This window comes from Motacilla alba, chromosome 1 (assembly GCF_015832195.1).
Source record: "Motacilla alba alba isolate MOTALB_02 chromosome 1, Motacilla_alba_V1.0_pri, whole genome shotgun sequence".
NCBI classification, from domain to species: domain Eukaryota; kingdom Metazoa; phylum Chordata; class Aves; order Passeriformes; family Motacillidae; genus Motacilla; species Motacilla alba.
Window position 1 is genome coordinate 62,728,051 of NC_052016.1, and position 13,970 is coordinate 62,742,020.

Sequence of the window (13,970 nt, forward strand, 5' to 3'; positions counted from 1 at the left end):
AAGCTGTATAATGACCTTTGCCTGGAAGTTCACATGGGGTTTCCCAACTATACATACACACATAAATTAAAAAGTCTAAACAGGCTCCTGATACCCTGAAACTGATTTAGGAAAACATTAAGATCTTCAGAGAGTCCTGTACTTTGTTCCCCACCCAACACACTATGACACTGAACAGAAGATACATTTGATTGAACCCTGCAGACTCATTGTTCTGATCAGCTTCAGAGCTGCTTATTTTCAGGTTACCACATCTATTAATGACACACAGCTAAACTTACACTTTTAATAATGATGAATGTAAACACACTGCAAGAAGTTACCTATTAAAATGCATTCTGGATGCAATTGCATAGAGGTAGAGTCTGCTGCATCCAGGCAACAGCTCAGCAAGATGAAAGTAATTTTGCACAGACACAGCAGTCCAAACTCTGCCAAGTTGTGAAACTGAGACTAATCTTGTGGATATCTTTCTAACAACACTCCAATAACACGTCTCATTTATATTCAAATTAAGGTACGTAATTTAAGACTTTAAGCATTTATAGAGCGACTTCAGAGACCTAGTATTGTAATAGTTGTATTTTAGATGAATGGCCTTACCAAGGCCATGGATATGCAACTCTTATGTTTTGCTTGGAGCAAAAGGTTTTTGCTTTGAGCAAAGCCTGCTTTAGCCTCAGGAGATTAATTTATTAAATTCAAAAGTATAAGCTAAATATACTTTATGAATACTGGAATCCCTGCTAGCCCACATTCCTAAAAAACAGTTCATTTTGCTACATGATTTTAGAAGAACCTATTAGAACTCCACCAATGAGTAAAGTGTATCTTGGCATGAAGTAAGACACAATTGTTGAACTGTCTGTACTGGGGTTTGCATGGGAAGGTTTTGGTAACCGGAGGGGCCACAGGAGTGGCTTCTGTGAGAAGCTGCTAGAAGCTTTGCCCACATCCACCAGAGCCAATCCTGATGGCTCCAGGATTGACCCTTTCTATTGGTCAAGGCTAGAACAATCAGGAATTACAGTAGTGCATCTGTGATAACATATTTATGAAGGGAAAAAAGTTATTATACAGAAACAACTACTGTCTGAGAAAAGAGGTGTGAAAGTATGTGAAGGGAGCAACTCTGCAGACACCGAGGTCAGTGGACAAGGAGGGGCAGGAGGTGCTTCAGGGGCCAGAGCTGGGATTCCCCTGCAGCCCCTGGCGCAGAGCATGGTGAGGCAGGATGTCCCCTGCAGCCCAGGGAGGTCCATGGGGATTCAGAGACCCACGCACAGCCTGTGGAGGAGATGGGTGCCTGAGAGAAGGCTGTGACCCCATGGGGGGCCCATGCTGGAGCAGGGTCCTGGCAGGAACTGGCAGACCTGTGGAGAGGGAGCCCACACTGGAGCAGGTTTCCTGGTGGGACTTGCGACCCTTGGGGGGACCCACACTGGAGTAGTTTGTGAAGAACTGTTGCCTGCGGAATGGACTCATGTTGGAGAAGTTCATGGAAGATGTTCTCCTGTAGGAAGAACCCCCCACTGGAGCAGGGGAAGGACTCCACTCCCTGTGCAGTGGCAGGAACATGTGATAAACTGACTCCCCATCTCCTGGCACTGCTGATGGGGAGCAGGTGAGCCTGGGAAGGAGACAGGGGTGGGGGGAAGGTGTTTTTAACATTTATTTTACTTCTTATTATCCTGCTCTGATTTTGTTTGCAATAAATTCATCTAACATCTCTAAGCTGAGTCTGTTTTGCCAGTGATGGTACTTGGTGAGCAATCTAAACTCATGAACCTTTTGTTGTATTTTCTCTCCCCATTCTGCTGCAGAGAGGAGTTAAAAGAGTGGCTTAGGTGGGTTCCTGGCACCCAGCCAGGGTCTACCCGCCACAATGTCTTAAATTCCTCCACTTACCTCTGGTAGTCCATTTGAAGCTACAATACCAGCAGAATTCAAGAAAGGAATGAAGCTTGTGAAATACACATTTTTGACCTAAAAAAAAAAAAGGAAAAAATGTAGCATTAGCAAGGGAGAGGTCAGCCATGCATACACTGCTTTCGCATCTTTAGATCAAGAAACGGAGACAGTTCTGTAATGCACTGTGGTTTGTCTTCAATAAAGCAAGAACAAAACTTGCTATTCATCCAAAACACAGTGATATGTAAGCATGCAAATACAATCCTTTGCTGGAATACTAAGTGATTAAACTGGAAAAGAACTGCACTCTTTCCAGCTCTCTCACATTTCTGCTTCTATCATCCATTTGGATATTCAAAAATCAGTCCTTTTTACACAGAAATAGATTTAGCAGCAGAGGGAAAGGTGAATGGGGTCTTTTAAGATCTTCCACAGAAGCAATGTGCTTTTTGCATACATTTTCTCATCATGGGATGCAGCTGTGAAACTCCATCAGAGCAGCCCTGCATCCATATGCAACATGCTGTGATCAGCCTGTAGCTTCATATTGTATTCTTCACAAATCAGTTACCCTAGCAAAATTATCACCCATACCAAAGGGCTTGTTTTGGGTAGTTTTTGTTTGTTTTGTACACTACTGACTAGAGAAACTATAAAATGGTAAAATACCTTCACTGCTTGACAGAATAGTTAAGCTGGCCCAAATAATGACACTTTAAAAAAAGACTATTTAAATAAATACATATTCCAGGTGGAGTCTAGCAGCAAGATCTATCAGACTTTGCAGTGCAGGCATTACCTCATCTAAATTACAATCATGCTCTTTGCAAAGGATTTCGATAATTTTTGTGTCGGTATCAAGCTGCTTTGCAGTGCGTGAACTCCTGTTCTGACCTCTTCTTGGAGTGCGAGCTGAACCATTTACAGTCACTGCAGACACAGAAGACTCTGGAAAGAGATTCAGAACCATCACAAGGTTAGGGCCATCTTAAGAAAGAAGAAATTCAAGTCATTAAGCCTAGAAGATGCTACTTCTTATATACTTTTCTCAGGTCTTCCCCTTAAATATATTTTCTTTCTCATCCGTTCAGCTTCGTAAGAAATCTTCATTACAGAAAATGTATACAAAAAGAATGTTAATTTTTAAATTCCTGTATCAGTATTTGGACATTTTGTTTTTAAGAAGCTACTATATACAGAATGTAACAGCACTTTCTGCAAGTAGCTTTAACTGAGAATCTGTTTTGCAAAGCTAGGAAAGCCTTATCTGTTCACAGATTGGTAACTATTTTTTCTATTTTTAAAGAAGTACAAAACAAGAATCTGAAGGACAACAAACTAATGCAGGACTTAAGTGATGGTGGGAACCTGGAATATGGCCCTGGAGGGAATTCCTCCTTTCCCTAAATACACCCAGACACACAAGCAGAAACAAACAAGTCCAACTAGAAGAAAGTATCAAAAAACCTTAATACTGTGAGGTAAAAATATTTCATTTCGTTAAACTCAAAATAGGTGGCTTAAATATGTGAATTATATTAATAACATACATCAATATGATTAAATATTGTTGGTTTAAATATTGTTGGCTTAAACTTGACACTGTAATCAGAATCCTGTTCTCACCTGTAACTTCATCTGCATTTGACAACTGCTCTGAGAAACTCTGACAAACTACACTGCAGAGGTGGCTGCATCATAATCCCCTCAGTCTTAGTCAGATCATAAAGCTTGGCATCATTTATCACAACATGAAGCCTCTTGGTCACAAGGGTTTGAACAATACATTGTGTTATTTTCTCAAAGAATGCAGAGCTGTTTGACAGTTCATACACTGTCAAACTGTGTTTGACAGTTCATACGCAGCTTCACATCAGGAACCCAGTGCTTTGCACTTAGGACAGTGACACTCATATCTGCAATTCAGTCTCAAGTGGCAGAATTTTTTTTCAAGACACGATGCACAGAACCAAACTGTTTCTAAAAATGAGCTCCTATTCTGCATGGTTTTACTATGAAAAAATAAATCAGTGTGAACACAGAATTCAAAACCAGGTAGTTTTAATTCAGTGTTTTTGAAAAGGATCTGGTTTATAACACCTGAAATCAGCAGCAGCACATATGTCTGTCCTACTAGGAATGACAATTTTAAATTCAAAATAGTACTGGAGGAAAGCAGGGATCTGCCTGTCCTAAGTCCATCCTTTATTCACATTAGAATAAGACCAAGGTTATTTGTTCTTACCTACAACAAATAATGACTAAGTCAGATAAATATCTGCAAAGTATAGAATTTAAAGAATATAGTAGTGAATACCTTATCTATTGGATGACATTGCAACCTAGGTAGATGTTTAGTTGCCAAAGACCGAAATAAAGCAAATTGATTTAGGCTAAATATACTAGGGTTGCATTTCAACCCAGCAGAGGATAAACTAATGAGTAAAAAAAGTGAGTCACTTTCTGAGGCTCCAAATATTTCAGTATATTAATTCCATAGCTTGCTAAAGAAAACAGATAATTCAAATAGAATTCTATTTTTGAAAGTTTCTATAAATATTTACTTTCTCTACCTTTCTGGTGAGATTTTCCAAGTTTTAGGTATAAAAACTTAATGGGTAAAAGCTTACCACTGAACAGAAGTTTTTATAGTGAAGACCCATTCTATTTTTACTTAATAGTGACACCTGCAATAGCAAAGAGGATGTAATAAAAGCAAAGCTGTCTACATTTTACTTCTACTCTTTTATTTTTGAGCTGCTATTCACTGTGTATTTGTTTTAAATATCTGTACAGTCCAGTATCTTGTACATTTTTGCTGTTGTAATACTGTTAAAAATCAACACAGTAAGAGTCCACCACATCAATAAAGTAAGATACCGCCACATTTCCCTTTTGTAACACAAGACAAACCTAAATAATAGTTCTCAGTTATAATCTACCCAGAACCTGAATTTTCTTACCAATTAGACTAGCTGTTTTAACAAGTCCCTACACAACTAGGATGGGGCGAGGACATAGCAAAAATTGTATTAAATATACTGCCACATTCAGGTCATTGAATTCAAGTTCACTATCATGTAAATTTAACTAAAACAGGAAAAATGCATTTCAATAAGCTTAAGAAGTTTAATTATGTTAATTATGAATGTTAGCATGGCTAACAGAAATATAATAAATTTACTTTCTACTTCAATAAAAAAAAACCAAAAAAATTCTTACTGTATGGTTCCTTGAGCACAGCAGGAGGTGACAGTTTGATAAAATAATCTAAGACACACAACAACAACTGGAAAGAAATCACCAGGTCATCTTCCACTTGCAACACTTTACCTGCAAATATTTAAAAGGGTAAAGAAAATCTTTTTGAGAATGGCTGACTTAATTCTAAGTAATTTTGCAAAACAAAGATTTGGAACTTCATACAGTAAAGCAGTACCACTAGAATTCAGGAAGCATCATACAGGATTCCAGTGCTCTTTAAAGGCTATTGATTTTATAACTCATGGAACTTCATGGCTTTAGAGATAGCATACACACAAACAAAATTACTCTGTACAAAATCCTGCTCTCAGTGCTCAGCCCTGATTTTTCTTTTTACTGTAAAAGAATAACCTCTTCTGTGTAATTCCTCCCTGCTTGCTTTTTTTGTGGTCTTATGCAAGCTTTTTGAAAGCTGCTAAATATTCAAAAAGCAGGAGCTGCTAGTATACAGTGAAGAGAAATTCAAAACATGCTATCACACTGTAGACTCAGCCTGTCAAATTTTTATGAAATTACTTAAAAGTCACACAAGTAATAGCATGAAGAGCACTTTCAGAGCTGCATTATTCCAGTTTTTCCCAAATTATGACTCATACGCCAGAGAAGATCTACAGGGCCATCCCAAGACAGCGTACAGTGCCATGAAAATTTCAGGAAGTCCATAATGGTTTTGAACAGGTACAGATCTACCTGTGCTCTACTTACACGTGCAATTTTTGTATTTATTTTCTATCAGAAGTAGCAAGCATCACCCAGGCTCTTCTGAAGCTCCAACTATTTTCTAGTAAATTTCAGCTTTCTTTGTTCCCAAGAAAAGGCAAGCTAAAAAACCTTTAGTGGGTTTTGCTTTGTGCTTACACTTGGAGAATTCTAGTGACAAAGCTCCAAAAAACTCAGGTGATCCAAGTCTGGTTTTGCTATCAGAGATGCATACACTTCACTGATAGCACACACCTGCAGTAGGCAGCACTTGAGAGACACGATTCACTCCTTTCAGTAGGAGTACAATGAGAAAGGAACTCCATAGACCACTATAAACATTTCCTCACTCAACATTAACTGTAACTTACAACTTTTCAAGAAAGATTTGTAGCATTCAAAGGACATGCTTCCAGAGACTGACCACAATAACTTATAATTAAATTTGTTTTATGAAATATAATTTATAATATATATAAGCTTATTTTTTAAATATGCCCGTTTTTTAAGGTAATTATCCATTATTAAAAAACTGGCAGACTACAAATCACCCCAGAATAGACTTAAATATGGAACAGCAAGCTTGAAAGAAAAAGAAAAAAAATCATAGAAATTTTAGAAAGCTTAAGTATATGTTTATATACAGTAAGTGTATCAGTGAGAAGAACAGTCGAACTGTATATAAAGAAATACAATTGAGCGGTTACAAAAGCTAGGAAATCAAACCATTCTGGGTCTGTACAGTACTTATTTGTAATAAGGATACTAGTCTCATGTTGGACATGTAAAACAAATATACTCACTTCAAAAATATTCATCAAAATTACTGTGTTTTAACCAAAACTCACCTTTTGCCAGCAAAAAAGTAATCCAGTAATTTTTTAGGACTAATACAGAACTGAGTTCAGCAGAAATCCTGCAGGGAAACAAAAATATTTTGCATTGATAGCTCTGTAATAATTTAAACTACAACATTTGAAAACATGCTTCTGTCTGTGGAACTATTTAACAACATGCAACATTTCCCATGGAGTTAAGTTTACTAAAAATCTCATGCCATACCCTTGGTAATTATGACTACACATTTGAAAAACTTAAGTCCCTGTAAAGTCATTCAAGAATCAGGAAATATCTGTATCATCCTCGGAAAAGAAACCGAATGTAGACAAAATTCAAGTGCTCTGAGCTGTCTTCTCTTGTATCTCTGACTAATGCCCTACTCTCCAGCCACAGCATGAACTCAAGCTCATTGGGGAGCTGTTAAGGCATCTTTTAGTACACTCATTTGTTGCTGTGATGAGGAAGCTCACTCTCCTTCCCAATGTTCATTTCCGCCATGCCAAGACATAGGCCGTTGGGTGGCAATACTTCATGGATGAAGGACAGATATATAAAAATATATATAAATACAATATGATACATATTTACTGATATATACATACACTCTATATATATTTTATAAGAATATACTTATATAATATAAATAATGTGTATAGATCACATATACAGAGACATATTTGTAACATATATATAATTTCTGCATCTCCCATCATCTCACTGAAATTCAAAGTTCACACTAAATCTTAAGTAAACACACAGCATATTACAACTAAGGCCAGTCCTGAAGGGTTAAAAGATAACATGCCATCATGTTTTACATCTTATCTTGACAAACACAATTTAGGAAAATCAAACTTACTCACTACTAGGTTGTTCCAGATAAATAAGGCCACAAGTCCTAGAAAATAAAAAAATTCTTATTTTGAACATGCTTCTGTAAGCAAACTATGAAATATCTCTGACTTGAACGTAGTTAAAAAAGACATCAGTTCACAAAACATTTTTCTAACTTAAAAAAATAAAAAGCTGACTCAACAGTTAACAACAGATCAACTGCCAAGCCTGAAATAATGTTGTTGTTTGCATATTTATGTCAAAGCTTAGACAGCAAAACAACTTTAACTTGGTATAATAAAATTGCTTTTTTCCAGAAAGACAAGATTTGTACATACATTGTTACTCAGTGTTCTGTACAACACAGCAAAGTGTGCCACAGCTGCACAAAACACACTATAAAAGGGCATTTAAAAATCTTTAGTATTTCTTCAGTGTCACTGCAAGCCTTGTGGTGTAATGTTGCTTCCCAATTACTCTAGGTACATACCATTTCAAGAAAAAAATTTAGTTTATGCAAAAACAGACTAGGATATATATGCCTTCATTCTATAAACTACCAAAGGGTGATCTCCTACCCCTTTCAAAGTTTATTTAAGAGACATTTGAGAGTTTTTTGTGATTCAGAAGGCAAAATATTAAGTTTAAAAAATATTTAGGTAGTAAACCAAGCCTCTTTACATCTGTAAAAAGTTTAAAGTGAGTACTAATCACTTGTCATGCTATTCTTACTACTATTTGTACAGCAACAAGGGGGTTGTTTAACCTGTGTTAAAAACATTGTGATAGTTATGGAGTAAAACGTAAGAGGTGTTTATTTAATGCATGTAAACAGCTCAATTTCACTGTTCTGCAAATATTAGCCCACACAGTTTAAATGGGCTCCTATAACACATAGTTTGAAAAATTCAAATACTTAAATGTTGACAGACAAAGAAATCAATTTCAAAATGAAAAGGCATACACTACCTTTCAAACTTGTGGTATAGTGCAAATAATACATCATATTTCTTTTTCAGCCTTGATACAGTGCTATCAACTTTAGTGCTTACAGTATCCATGTTAACATCCACCTCTTTCAGAAACTGAAAAAATGTGCATACACTGAAAGAAAGAAAAACAAAAAGATGACACATTATCATAACTTGAGAAAACAAGTATTCTGAAGTAGCTCTTAAAAAGAGAGAAAATAAAAAACACATCTCCATGAAAACCCATTGCCTTACTCCACTACTCCACTAGACTCCAGCACCTTTTTACTACTATTACCAGTGACTGAACCCTTGCCTTGGGAAACATCACTTGTTTGTTTACCTTGAGCCCCACCTTTACATTTCCCAGACAGTAGGAATACTGTTCAGAGGCATCTCATGATACAGGCTGTACTACAAAAGGAAAATTTTCTTGCCTAGCACAGATATTATCTCTGGAAGTCAGAATTTGCTAACTAGACACACCTTTGTCTTGCACTGCTGGTAATACCACAAATATCCAACACACACCTCTCAGCTCTCCTGTTCTGCTTTAGAAATGCTCCTACTACTCTAAGAACATAAACCTTGGCTCCATCCATGCTAAAGAAAGACCTAGGAATGAAAACTTAGATGAATGCATTGAATTATATAGAATTTCAAGTCCTTCAACAGGACATCTCCACCCTTTGGAAATATTACACAAGGGATCAAAGTTCTCCCTACTTATCCTTCTAATATTATGGCTACCAAGGAAGAATTTTGTTACGTTCATAAGTAAAATGTGCAGATTGCTAAAAATTAAAGAGAAGGAAGCTATCAAATATTTTCAACTATTTCAACTGTATCAAATATATCTTGATTCTTTATCAGAACATAATATTCTTAGAGATTTTTTGATCTTTGTCAGATTAAAGATACAAAACCAGCCAGAAGCTCATTTAAGAATGCTTATGATGGAACAAAAGATCTTTCCTATATATCTGAAGGCTCTAGAGAATGACTAGTAGAAATCTCTGCCAGTTTTACCTTATAGCTGAGAAAAAGCCCAGGGCTAATAAGCAATTGAGTATTGCATCACCATCAGCAGAGTAACAGCTTACTCTTTGAAACCCTAAGGGAAAAAGTCTCTCACTTTTCAGCACAAGCTTGTCTGTGGAACTAGGGTGGAACACGCTGGACGTTGCTACACAAATGCAATGGATTTTATGTGGTTCCAAGGCAGTCAACACTGAAGAGATTAAGTCAAAACATTGGACCTGACCCTGCTCTGGGAGATGATGCAAGCTAGAAGAGGGCATGGCGAAGTCTAACCATAACAGATGACTTCAAGGAAAAGGAAATTCTGGCCCAAGCCTGAGGTTATTGCCAGGACTCAGCCTCCTGCCTTAGAGCATTGAGAGGCTCTGCTCCTGCACATGCTTCCCACACACAGCACAGTTCCTGGGCATTTGGCACTGGAATTCTTTCCTTAGATGAATGTAACACAAGGCTGCTGTTCCCATCTAAATTTACCTTAAAAGCAGATACTAGAATCTTAATTTCTGTATTATGAACATAATTAATATACAATGTAACAGTAACGTCCCCCCAGCAAAAAGAGTATATGAAAGCACAAAGTTTAGCCTAGCATTAAAATGTCTGAGAAAGAGCAGCATGCTGGTAAACTGTTTGAAGAGTAATGCTTTTTTTCCCCACTTCTTGATTTAGCCTAAGCCCAATGCTGGGAAAAAGGTTTTATGAAAAATCATCACAGAGGGAAAGTAAGAAAGAAATATTTTAAGTGCAATTTGCACTGACCTGAACCAATGAATACTTTAGGGAGATCAAGAACAACGAGATGAGTGATATAACCAAAGCCAACCACAGATGAATCAAACAAGTATCACTGCTCCCTCAACTTCTAGTTTACCAATATATTCATAATTTCCATAAGTAACCTTCATTGTAAAACCAACTAGTCTGACATACACAAAGATTCACAATGCCTTAAAAACATTCTTTATAAAAATGTTGACAAGTTAATTGTTGAAATCTAAATTCACACACTTAAACTCACTTACCTCATTTTTATACTTTTCAAAAGCTCAGTGAAAGTAAATGTCACTTCATCCAGATCAATTGCTACAATAAAGATACATACACCCCATGTTTCCTTTTTCTTTGTGTTGCAAGCCTTTTTGAAACAAGAGAGGAAAGAGTTTTTATTAATCAACAGAAATGGGTAATGCATGGAAGGCAATAATTTGTCCAAACATGATTAGAAATGGTTGAACAAAACAAACATTTGACTATGACAGCCAATTACTTTATAACAGAAAGCCATTCCAGGTTTTACAATAGAGGTAAAAGACTGAGCATTTCAACTCTTATTCCTACAGTACAGGATCAATTTTACACATACAATTAAGCAAAGCTTCAAAATACAAGCTTTGGTTACATGAAATGTTTTTGTAGAGCTGAAGTAATTACTTCTTTTCTTTATTTTCCTAAATTACTATATTTGATCATAACAAAACACTGAAGTTAAGGAATAAGAAGCCAAACCTTAAAAACATAATTGAAATCTTTACAATGACAGGCAATAAACACTCATAAATGAGTACAGCTGTGTCAACCACTCATCACTGTGGTTTGCTGAACCACAAACCCATCTCTGCTTAGAAAAGTGTGATAATAACAAGCACTTCCAGCCATTTTCCTACCATATATCTACTTTTAAGGTCTGCCATCTGCTATTTAGAAGATGCAAGTTATAAGCAATCATCCATCATCAAAAGAAGCCAACCCACAATGACAGACATGCCATCCACATGGAGTAGAACTCCTGATGATGGCTCACAAGCCACTCACTCAAAGCCAGACAGGCATCACTTAAGATTCCAATATCCTTTCACCAAAACAGCCAGCCACTCAGCAGAAAACATCTGATGAACAATGACTTATAGAATCATGAAAAAAAAACCCTTAAGCAGGTATATCCCAAGTTTTGGAAACAAAGCTGTCTTGAAGACAGAACTAGGCATGGGGGCCGGCCAAAACTGCAGAAACAGCAAACTTGTAAAATACTTTTTGGACATCCAGCATCCTTGTAAATAAAACTGCAACACCACCCAGGCCCATAGCAAGGGAGCAGCATCTGAATGCGTTCTCTGCAGCTCCGCGTTGGACATGGCATCTCTTGGAGGACAGACGTGAAATGGAGCACCAGGAGCAAGTGAAAGGAAACACTGCATTCCTGCTCTTCTACGTTGCTTAGCTTTAGCCCACTCCCCAGCCTACTATTTTATACTTTCCCTGATCACTCCACCTAGCTGCCTCCTAGACAACACCAATGAAAGTTGCAGAGACCTGTTCACTCTAGAAAATGTTCCCCAAAGGCAGTAGGAGTAAGACTGCTCCAGACCTAGCTCACTCCATCTTAGGCGGTTGTCTAAACCTGCTCCAAAATCCTCTGCACCATCAGCATCCTCCCATGTCCTTGCTTAGCCAGCAGTGAAACCATGACCAATAACCCACTGTGCCCATGAATGATACAACTGCACTAATACTGCCAACTTTTTTTTTTTTTTTTTTTTTTTTTGCGATAGCTGTTCTGCTGTGTCTTTCTTGGGAACAGTATTTATTCTTCAGAGAAGACTGGCTGGGGGCCTTCTCCAAAGAACAAAAACTTCGACTGGCTTGTGCAATTTTTAAGAGTTACAGAACAGGCTTCAATGCAAAACTAACCAGCCACCCTCAACAACGTGGTAACTGACAATTATTTAAGTCACTATTTTCTTCCTGCATTCCTGTTTGAGTGTTTCTACAAATCATGACTCCTTGCACAAGAGAAAATGATTTTGAAATAAGCTATTAACAGACTGAGATGCATTTGTTGATACACAAGGGGATATAAAAAACTGTGAAGGTTAATGCTAACTAGTGAACTACCAAGAAGGAAGACTACTCACACTGAGCATACCCCTGCCCCTGGAGTCAGCAGACCTTGTTTATTAAATAAGTTCCTTTCACTCCATGCTCCTGCAAACTCAGGCCGTGGTGTTGTCCTGAAAATACATCACCTCGTAGGGCAGGAGGACTGAGTGCTACCAAGCGATGAAATTGTTCCTGGTTTGTTGCCTATCCAAACAAGCCTAGATTTCCTGGGCAGCCTAGCTCAACTCTGGCAGGATGAGTGCTAGAAAGCCACAACAATGCTTTATTTGACAGGAGCGAGGTCTGGTTTTGCAAGTACAACCTTTAAACTCCTTGTCCAGTATGGCTGGGGGTAATAACTCATTTGTTTCTACCATTAAACAAGAAGGCAGTCTCAGAGGCAGCCCAGCAATCCATGAGATTCAAACCATTACAGATGGCCAAACTCCAGTATCAGGACTACTCCCACACACATTACTGAAGGTACAGGATGCTTTGGACAACTTCTGCTCAACACAAGATGTTGGATGACTGCTGGCCTAACAAGAAAAATGACACACAACCCCAGATAAATAGATTATGGATTGGGGTTTTTCTACTAGTAGCAAGGAAAAAGTGAGCAGCACCTGAGCATGCCTGCCTAATAACATAGCTGAGACAGGAAGGAGAGGAAAACATTAAAGACCACCAGACTGGGAACATCCCAGCAGCTGCTGCTGGTTAAAACAACCAAAGACACAGGTTTTCTCAGGAAATAAGGTATCTGCCATAGCCATGCATGAAAATTCCAGTGATTTCAATCCATAAATATTGTCATGGTTTAACTCCAGCTAGCAACTAAGCACCACACAGCTGCTTGCTCACTGCTCATCCCCACAGTAAGGAGGCGTGTCAGAAACCAACCATTACAGCTTGAGAACAGAACAGTTTAATAACTGAAACAAAATAAAATGCAGCAATAATAACAACAACATTAATAATAATTGCAATGGAAACAAAAGACATAGAGAGGCACAAAACCCAGCAGAAACAAGTGATGCTCAATACATTTGCTCACCATACACTGACCAATGCCCAGCCCATCCCCGAGCAGCAATCAGCAACTCCCAGCACAACTCCAATGCAATTTGTATAGTGGGCATGATGTTCTTTGGTATGGAATACCCTTTTGGCAGTTCAGGACACCTGTCCTGGCCATGCTCCTTCCAGATCTATGTGTGCATGCCCACACTGGCAGAGCATGGGAACCTGAAAAGTCCTTGACTTAGGGCAAGTACTACATAGCAAGCACTAAAACATCAGCATTGTCAACATTCTCATATGCTAAATACAAAACACAGCACTATACCAGCTACTGGAAACAAAATCAACTTTATTCCAGCTGAAACCAGAACAAATATAAACATCATGAGGCAGAGGAAGGGGAGAAGAGGTAAGGAGATGTCTTCCTGGCAAGTCACACTCATAAGAACTCCTCTTCACACCCCTTCCCTCCCCAAGTTCTCTTCTTTCCTATACAAATGAGTTAAAGTT

The 13,970-nt window shown here is 37.9% G+C and overlaps 1 protein-coding gene across 1 annotated transcript in view; it reads right to left on the minus strand.

Moving 5' to 3' along the window:
• Positions 1-13,970, minus strand: part of RB1 (RB transcriptional corepressor 1) — a 72,172-nt gene that overhangs the window by 51,038 nt on the left and 7,164 nt on the right. Inside the window, exons 3-9 of the mRNA XM_038140323.1 lie at positions 10,583-10,695; positions 8,518-8,652; positions 7,574-7,612; positions 6,723-6,790; positions 5,134-5,244; positions 2,711-2,859; positions 1,909-1,986 (exon numbers count right to left, since the gene is read on the minus strand). Of these exons, the coding sequence (XP_037996251.1) occupies positions 1,909-1,986; positions 2,711-2,859; positions 5,134-5,244; positions 6,723-6,790; positions 7,574-7,612; positions 8,518-8,652; positions 10,583-10,695 (693 nt within the window). The remainder of the gene's footprint in view (positions 1-1,908; positions 1,987-2,710; positions 2,860-5,133; positions 5,245-6,722; positions 6,791-7,573; positions 7,613-8,517; positions 8,653-10,582; positions 10,696-13,970) is intronic.